This window comes from Brassica napus, chromosome A4, assembly GCF_020379485.1.
Source record: "Brassica napus cultivar Da-Ae chromosome A4, Da-Ae, whole genome shotgun sequence".
Taxonomy (NCBI): Eukaryota; Viridiplantae; Streptophyta; class Magnoliopsida; order Brassicales; family Brassicaceae; genus Brassica; species Brassica napus.
Window position 1 is genome coordinate 1,077,851 of NC_063437.1, and position 10,047 is coordinate 1,087,897.

General features: G+C 27.5%; 1 protein-coding gene across 1 annotated transcript; it reads right to left on the bottom strand.

The window, feature by feature from the left end:
- Positions 1–1,393: 1,393 nt before the first annotated feature.
- On the bottom strand, positions 1,394–8,586 carry LOC106445112 (beta-glucosidase 30). Its single transcript, XM_013886615.3, has 12 exons — positions 8,380–8,586; positions 4,522–4,591; positions 4,350–4,405; positions 3,830–3,905; positions 3,643–3,720; positions 3,445–3,532; positions 2,970–3,344; positions 2,665–2,882; positions 2,510–2,544; positions 2,286–2,388; positions 1,992–2,100; positions 1,394–1,900 (listed from the first exon to the last, which is right to left on the bottom strand). Exons 1-12 carry the CDS (start codon positions 8,512–8,514, stop codon positions 1,507–1,509), a joined length of 1,737 nt encoding a protein of 578 aa, XP_013742069.1. The 5' UTR covers positions 8,515–8,586; the 3' UTR covers positions 1,394–1,506.
- Between the last annotated feature and the right edge of the window lie 1,461 nt (positions 8,587–10,047).

Below are 10,047 nucleotides of genomic sequence, written 5' to 3' on the forward strand. Positions count from 1 at the left end.
AGTTATTTGAAAAAACTAGTTTCTCTACATTTTAGGGAATCCATTCTTTGAAAATCTTGATTGGATGAAAATTGGATTTTGGAAAAACAAAAACCAAAAACTAATCAAAAAACTACAAACAATCATCATTCAAGTGTTTTTTTTCTAGATTGGTTTAATACAGTTTTGGAATTTAAAATCGTTTTAACGGAATCAAACCAGATTCATATTCTTAAAAATCGGTCTTAAACAGTATATTATGTATTTTGTTTAGCAACAAAAAAAAAAGATTTCGTATTTCAACATAAATACAAACTGTGAAGCAAAATGCATTTTTTCCTGTATTTACACGTCTATAGTGCATCTGCATGAATGCATTTTGTTTAAAACGTGAGACAATAGGTTTTTGCCAGTTGTTAAGAAAAAAAAGAGGTTTTGCCAAGTAGTAGAGAGAGATAGACCCACTTGGTCACGGTCCAGGACCATTTTGCTTGCCTCCAAAACTGGAGTGACAGTGAGTTTGGTGGAGGAAAACAAAATCCATATTTAGTCAAAAAAAGTACTTTGTTCTTTTCTGCTGTAATTATTGTAGTTTTACCTTGGATTGCTTGTTGTCATTTTTTACTTTGGTTCAGTGTTTGAGTAAAAGTGATAAGTTTTGTTGACAAAAGTGGAAAAGAGGAAAGGTACACCGTGTTCAAGTCTTTATCTCTGACTGCTTGTGTCGTCTTTCAATTTGATCTGGCGATTAAGAAAGCCACAACTAGACACTTGTCAGAAAGGATCCAGCGTTTTTGTATAGAATCAAGTTGAAGTTGTGATAAATAAAAAAGAAATCATGGTGCGATGATAGACAACTTGTTAGCAATAAGAAATAAAAAACAAAAAGTCAAACGTAATGACTTTATGGTGTTGATTATTAGGATTCGGAGATCATAACTTGTGTCTTTTTATTAGATGAGAAGCAGAAGTGTGATTTGTTCGATTAGTTGTATAAATAAGCAGTCATTTTTATCTAACATTCACAATTACATGCAGTTTGGGTTTTGTTAAATTCATGATTCATAGAGAAGAAAATTTAGAACATAGTATAAAATAACGTCAGAGAAGTAAATAGAAGACCTCACAGTCGTCTGGAGATCAAGTCCTGTCCCTCTGCACCTTATTGTTTAGATCAAGCTCAATTTCTTTAAATTTTAGCTTTAGATCTGTAATTGTGTTTTGAGTCCTTTTTACCTTTTTAACACTCTTTGCCTTTGGCAGACTAGGATCAAGGTAATCTTGTCTCCATCTCATCATTCAAGTAATGACATTAACATTCTTATAAAAAAAAAGTAAATGGAATAATTATCACACAATAAAGTTCCAAAGCTGCAAGCAGCCTCATATTTTCCAGATAAAAATTATAGCCATATATTTCCTCAAGATAATATTAAAATATTATTACAGTCGGATAAAATTTTCATACATAACCTGAAGTTCTAACTTCTAAGCAAATATACATATTTAACCATAAAGATTTTAAAATCAATAAAATGATGATGAATCCTCTATCTTCTTCAAAACATCAAAACGGCCATAAAATAAATCAGACGAGCAACGATTCTCCTCCTCTCTCTTCGATTGGTTCGTCGCCATGAAAGATACAAAAAATCTTGACGATTCACCAAAACTCACTTGCTCATGCAGAGTCTTATTCCAATCCACACGTAACATCTCCTTCACTTCCTCTTCTTTAGCCTGACCGATCGATCTCTTGAGGAACCGCTTAAACCACTTCACCGAGTCTTTTGGGTAACGTTTTAGACCGTTGACAAAGTCAACATAGTAAAGACCAAATCTAGCAGTGTACCCATGTTCCCATTCAAAGTTGTCCATCATTGACCATGCATAATATCCTCTTACGTCACAACCATCTTCACTATAACCATATTATAAGTTTTAATCAATAAAAGAATTAACGATTTTAATGGAAACGTATATATAGATTGTGAGAAAGATCGAGAACTAACACTATAGCTTTGTGAAGTTGTTGGATATGCGTGTCATGGTACTCAATCCTAAAGGTGTCCTTAAGAATCTCTTCTCTTGGTTTTGTACCATCGTCATTATCGTTGATTCCTGCAGTTCATAATCAACATAGGTTATAAGAAGTTACATCTAAAAATTGGGAAAAATTAAAAAACTCAGACACAATACTACAAACAATTTATTTATTGTTTATACAATCCAGAATTTTCTAGTTAACAGATATAACTTATAAGTTTGGGAATCTCTAGTTGAGAGAATAAAAAAAGTTCTCTAACCATTTTCTTTGATGTAGACTGGAATGTTATTGTATCTATCTTTGATATAGTTTAGAACTTTTCTCAAGCCTTCTGGATGAGACAATATTAAACCCCTCTCATCCTGTAGAAAATAATACAAATATTAAAATTATAGGATGATATTTTATGTTGCACTTTAGAAAATAATAGTCAAAAATGAAATAAAATAATAGTCATGTAAAAGAAGTAAGCGTGGCACGTACCCCGGGTCCGATAATGTGGCCACTGTGGTTAGTCACTGTTTCAAATAAATTCATAAACATTGTTTAGTTTACAATCTTATCTACATGTATAATATATATTAAATTGGCATGGATCAATATTTTATAAGTAATTAATTAGCATCATGCCTACGTACGTTTCCATTCGACGTGATGATCAGTCTTGAACCGAGGCTTTGCTGGGTCGATCTCAGGAATATGAGTAGCGAAGCGTGCTGTATAGTAGTTTATTCCGACAAAATCTGATGAATTTTTTAACATGTTTGATTCTTCCTCAGTAAATGAAGGTAACTTATCTCCCGCGTATTTTTTCACAATCTCTGGATAGTCTCCGTGAATCACTGGATCAAGATGCCTAGTTACACATAGAACCCAAATAAAAATGAGATGATGAGTATAAGCAGACTTATTCAAGATTGTTTTGTTTAGATTATTAAGTTACCATTCAATTTCATAAGCAAGAGCTCGTTCAGCTGCTTCTTTATCATCAGTAGAGTCGGAATGAAAAGGCTCGAACCATCTTGGTGATAAAACTATCCCAATTTGGCTATCATGCGATATTTGTTTAGACTTTCTGAACTCGTCTACCGCAGCCGCATGAGCAAGAAGAACGTTATGTGAAACAATGTAAGGCTCGGTACTCGAATCGCCCGCATGACACTTTTCGTTTACCCATGATGAGCATCGACCAGCCGCCTTGTTACCTTGGTCATAACCCGCAATAGTCATGATGTACGGTTCATTGATCGTTGTCCACATCTTAACTTTATCTCCAAACTCTTCGAAACAAATTCTTGCAAAATCTCGAAAGTCTTCTCTGTTTTGATAAGAAGTCATAAAAATAACAAGATTAATCTTATTTGCAATATAAATAAATATATGTTTTAAAATATTAGATATATTCTAATTAGGCTTACACAATTTTAGTGCTCAAAAAGCCACCATATTCGTCCTCCAAAGATTGTGGATGGTCCCAATGATATAGTGTCATTGATGGTTGTATGTCTGCATGTTCATTAACATACAATTAATTTTATTACTTTAAGCTATACGCACAGTTTTAATTTAATTAGAGGATTTCAATTAACTAATAATTAGTAAATTAGTGATCTTACCATTAGCAAGAAGTTCGTCGATAAGATCCTTGTAGAATTGTATACCTTCTTTGTTTACTCCATCCTTTAGCTTTCCACCTGTAGATAATTGAAAATTTTACCACATAAATTAACTCGTATAACTGACCAAAATTTATAATTATTTTCTGTAAGAAGAAAATATAATCATCAAACATAAAAAGCTTACTTGGAATTAGTCTGGCCCACGAGATTGAAAATCTGAAAGCGTCCATGTTTAGCTCCTTCATCAATTTTATGTCATCCTGTTTTTGTTTGTTTATGTCATATAAAAAACAATATTTTTAACCAAAGCAAAAACGATAACTATATACGGGTCTAGGTACAACGTACGAACTTTTGAGAAAGTAAATTGACTTATCTTGAACTTTAATTTCATTTTGGCTACTGATTACAAACTTTAGAAAAACATTAAGTTAAAAATCTAAGCTATTATTATTCAATCAACCAAGCATGTCCTTGTATACAAGTTTAGGAGATGTGAATCCTAAATACAAGAAGCTAGATCTATCTAAACAACTAGATATGCCTTATCACAATATACAATATATCGATCTTATCTTTAGTTAAAGATGTAAAATATTTGATTTGATTCACATTATTTGATAGTTTGATTTAGTTTTAGTATTAGATGACAAGATTGACTATTATAGTCTAAAGAAAAAGAGGAGATTGATTAGAGATAGTACCTTATAACGGTGATAAAAATCAATCGCTACATCTGCATTATGCATCTTCGTCCGTTCTGCAGCAAAAGATTTTAGTTTTAAGTAACAAATAATTAATTAGAGATATGGTCTTGTTCGTATATGAGTGTGTGTTAATCAAGTTCGGTCCGTAAGCTATTGTTTTTGGACAAACCTGGGTAAGTGCGGCTGAAGTGGTCCCATATAGCTGGAGACTTGCCACCTTCATCTGTTGCTCCTTCGTACTGCATGAATATAAACAAAAATAAATATTATTTTCATCGAAAAGCTATTTTAGGATGACATATATAACCTAGTAATTTGTTATAACCAAAAGAAATCTAACTACATAATTAAGAGCAAGAAGATGAGCGATTATATACGTAGGGTTTTAATTTTATGAGCATCAAAAACTTTTAGAGTGCCCCACTTAATAGGTAAGCCTACACATATCATCAATCTTTTTTTTTTTTTTTACATATCATCAATCTTTCTTCACATTACGTTACTATAACATACAGATTATCTATACTATACTAAAAGGGGGATATAAGCCATGGAGAGGATGTCCACATAGGATAAAAAAATCAACCAATTAGAGAACCCAAAATTGCCATGTCATCTCATTTATTTTTCGTAAAAAATAAAAAAAAACAATACGAATGTGAGAATCGAACCCGGGTTAGTATGATATATATATAGGATAGTTACCACTAAGCCATTGAAACTTTCTTGGACAAATATACAAGAACCACTAAGTATATAATCACAAACTCTTATGTACATTTACAATAATATGAATTCAACTTTCAAGACTCCGATACTTTGTTTTGTAAAAAAAAAATAAGTAAGTGACTAAGCTAATATATTCTTAGAAAGTGTGAGAACGTTGACAAATATGAAAAAACATAGTTTTTTGTTTTCGTGACAAAGTTAAGAATTTTGTAAAAGTAAGTTTAACATATAAATTTTCGTGTCAAATATGAAAAAGCATAGATTTTTGTAAAATTTTGACAAAACAACTCAAAACATACTTCTCTAATGTCTTAATAAAATATTATTTAAGGGTGCAATAATTAAATATATTAATTCAATAAATTTTGTAATTTATAGACAAAACAATAACACAACAAATTTTGAAACATTTGTTTAACCTATCGATTTTTTTTCATGAGAATCCAACTAAACAAGATAAAAAAAAATTAGATTTACAAATATTTAATTACCATTTTATTCAATTTTGATTAATTTCAAATTGTCATAATGTATCTTTTTGAAGTTACAAATATGAAAAAACATAGATTTTTGTACAATTTGACAAAACAACTCAAAACATATTTTTCTAATGTCTTAATAAAATATTATTTAAGGATGCAATAATTAAATATATTAATTCAATAAATTTTATAATTTATAGACAAAACAATACCACAACAAATTTTGAAACATTTGTTTAACCAATCGATTTTTTTTCATGAGAATCCAACTAAACAAGATAAAAAAAAATTAGATTTACAAATATTTAATTACCATTTTATTCAATTTTGATTAATTTCAAATTGTCATAATGTATCTTTTTGAAGTTACAAATATGAAAAAGCATAGATTTTTGTACAATTTGACAAAACAACTCAAAACATATTTTTCTAATGTCTTAATAAAATATTATTTAAGGATGCAATAATTAAATATATTAATTCAATAAATTTTTTAATTTATAGACAAAAAAATACCACAACAAATTTTGAAACATTTGTTTAACCAATCGATTTTTTTCATGAGAATCCAAGATAAAAAAAATTAGATTTACAAATATTTAATTACCATTTTATTCAATTTTGATTCATTTCAAATTGTAATAATGTATCTTTTTGAAGTTACAAATATGAAAAAGCATAGATTTTTGTACAATTTGACAAAACAACTCAAAACATATTTTTCTAATGTCTTAATAAAATATTATTTAAGGATGCAATAATTAAATATATTAATTCAATAAATTTTATAATTTATAGACAAAACAATACCACAACAAATTTTGAAACATTTGTTTAACCAATCGATTTTTTTTCATGAGAATCCAACTAAACAATTAGATTTACAAATATTTAATTACCATTTTATTCAATTTTGATTCATTTCAAATTGTAATAATGTATCTTTTTGAAGTTACAAAAAAATAATGTTCTTTCTTTATTACACTAGCATTATATATAGATTCTATATACACAAAATAAATATAATATAACAACATAAGCTTACTTTCCCCGATTCATATGAAAACTTTTTTAGCTATCCACCAAAGCAAATTAATTAAATCAATGAGATTGTTAAAATACAGCAAATTAATATATAATTTTATTTTAAATTAAATTATTTAAAAAGTGTATTTTCGTTAAAACAAAATAATAAATAAGTAAAACTGATTTAATGGTAATTTTTATGATATATATATATATCAATTCTGTGAAAGAAATAGAAGCTTAATAAGGAAAAAAATCTTAAATACAAAAACCTCTAAAAATTAACAAAAAAACTAATAAATTAAACTATGATATCACTTAAAAGCTTCTTAGACAATATTAATAAAATATTTAAACGATAATTAGACAAATTTGATTTTTTTATGGTGGACAAAAAAATAGGATGGACATTAATGATATATGAACTATGAATAGTACTTTGTGAATCAGACTTAGATAACATATCTGCACATCCATTTCAGTCCTTTTTGATGTCTAAATTCAATTTCTTCAGAGTAATTATTCCACAAATAAATCGTATGAGATATTGTTTTGATATGTAGATTTGTTTTTTCAATGTTAAGAAGATTGTTAACTCTAAAAATGTCTCCTTCGAATATGATATGTCTATAACCGAGTCCCCAACATGAGACAAGTTTGTTTAAAAAGTAAATAATTTTATTTTTCTTATATTATATAATCAATATATATTATTTAGTGATAATAAAAATATAGTTATTCATCTATCACAAATATCTATGCAAATATGTGAATCAAGTACAACAATCAAACAACATAATGATTTCCACAAAGAAAATTTAAAAAATATATTTATGTTATGTAGTCATATTTTATATTCTTTAAATAATGTAATACAATATTATACATTATTTTTTTAGAATTGAGAAATACATATATCAGTTAGACAAATTAAGCGATAATTAGACAAATTTGATTTTTATTTTGTGAGCAAAAAGTTTATTATTAATTAGCATTACTTATTTCAAGATGTTTAAGAAATGATGGACAAAAAAAATAGGATGGACATAAATGATATATGAACTATACATAGTTTTTTGTAAAGTTGACTTAGATAACACATATGCACATCCATTTCCAGTCATTTTTTATGCATAAATTCAATTTCTTCAGAGCAGTTATTCCACAAAGAGATCGTATGAGATATTGTTTTGATATTCAGATTTGTTTCTTGATTGTTAAGAAGATTGATAAGTGTAAAAATGTTTCATTCGAATATGATATGTCTATAACCGAGTTCTCAACATGAGACAAGTTTGTTAAAAAGTAAATAATTCTATTTTTCTTATATTATATAATAAATATATATTATTTACTGATAATAAAAATATAGTTATTCATCTATCACAAATATCTATGCAAATATGTGAATTAAGTACAGCAATCAAACAACATAATGATTTCCACAAAGAAAATATAAAAAATATATTTATGTTATGTAGTCTTATTTTATATTTTTTAAATAATATAATACAATATTATACATTATTTTTTAGAATTGAGAAATACTTATAATATCTTATCCGCGCGTAGCGCGGTTAAAAAATCTAGTGATCGATAATACCGCAAAAACAAATGTAGAACGAAATATGAAATCATTATAGCGACAAAAGTTAGCTACGAACATACAAAATATCAGAATAATTCTATCATTAATGTATTGATAACATAATGATTAGATTTTATATGATAATATGATTGGTCATCACATAACTATTCCGCCATTGAAAGATCAAAATCATTAAAGTCACCTGATACGCAGACGCAGCCGTTCCAAAAACGAATCCATCAGGGAAACTATGTCGATCTAATGTTCTAGAATCGATTGTGTTTGCAAACAATGAGATTATCGAAAGGATGATGAAAAAACGAGATCCCCTAGCCATTTTTCTCTCTATATCTCTATATCTCTATTTTTTTGTTTGGTGTTTTTTTTTTAAGATTTCAAAGTGATATATTGAAGAGAGAATTACTCTTTCTTATATAGAGGTTTTTCCTCGTCCGGTAATAGACGTCATCTACGTGGAAATATTTGGACATAAATATCATATTTAGATGGAGAGATAACTTAATAGTATTTTTCTAATATATATATTCGGATATTTCTTTCCAGTTTAAGACTATTATGATAGGTAACCAAATCCATTTTGGGTTGTTAGTTTTTACTATCATTGGTAGTACCAACTAAACGTCAGGAACTTTTTGTCCAACGTCATCTCTGAATGCGCCCGTGATCAGTGCTCACGTTCACCATTGTTTGTCCGAAGAATTTCATGATTACTGTCATGATATACGTACCATATCTATAATATAGTGTTGGTGTTGAATGTGTTCAAAATCGTGGCTACGTTCACTGTTAATATATCCGGCGAAGACTGCATGTAACGTTTACCATATCACGTGTAATGTTTGGACAGAAATTTTTGTCATATTAAAATGCAGGGACGAAAAAAAATTACAAGCCATTGGCATTTCATGTGTGTATGTTCCACACACCTTCATGCGCTTGCAAGTTTTTTTGACCAATATTTTGGATTTGTTAATCTTTCCGTTTGTGATAGTTATGTCATGGTGTTCTTATCTTGTACGAGTAATGTTTTTTCAAATATCATTTAATTTATTATACCAACTAGATTTTGATCTGTATAGATGCACAGATTAGTTTTCATATAGATAAGAATATTAATTTTATATTCTACAAATTTACGATTAAATTATAAATATTTTGGTGTTATTCTCTAATTTTATGATAAATGTTGTTCCATGTCATTTGACAAAATAAATGTTATTCCATATCATTTGACAAAAAATATTAAGATAAATGTGTTGAAAGGTGCGAATGTGAGAATATAGTATAGTGTAGCTTTAGGCTTTTAGGAATATATGGTGGTATATAGATAAATTTTAATTTATTAGATTTTCTTTTATGATTTCGTCTAAAGGATGCTCTAAATAAAAAATCCACACATGAAATAAATTATGATTTCTGTTTTAAAAGATACAAATATTTTATTTTAAAAAGAAATTAATATTTTATTCTAAGAGAATATATTTCAAATTATGTAAAAAATATTTTCTAAAATTAATCAATTAAATTATTATTTTTCATCAAAATATAATTAAAATTATTTAATATATTTTTCAATTTATCAAAAATTAAAATAATTTAATTTTAATTTCTAATAATGTTTTATTTTAATCAGAAATTAAATCAAATAGTTTTGGAAATAAATTTTAAGAAGATGCCAAAAAAGATTTTCTTATTAAAAATATTCATTTGTATTTCAAATAAATAGATAAAGATTTGGAACATGTTATAATTATATCATGCAAAATTCTATAAAATTTATAAATCATGAAATAAGTCATAACTTCTGTTTTAGTAGTATATAAATATTTTATTTTTATATTTGAAATAG

Excerpts from the sequence above, each read along its gene's own strand:
- LOC106445112 (XM_013886615.3), bottom strand. The coding sequence starts at position 8,514 with ATGGCTAGGGGATCTCGTTTTTTCATCATCCTTTCGATAATCTCATTG. Across the intron at positions 3,721-3,829 it reads GTGGGCCAGACTAATTCCAA|GTGGAAAGCTAAAGGATGGA; the intron begins GTAAGCTTTTTA and ends AATTATCTACAG. Across the intron at positions 3,345-3,444 it reads TTTTTGAGCACTAAAATTGT|AGAAGACTTTCGAGATTTTG; the intron begins GTAAGCCTAATT and ends TTATCAAAACAG.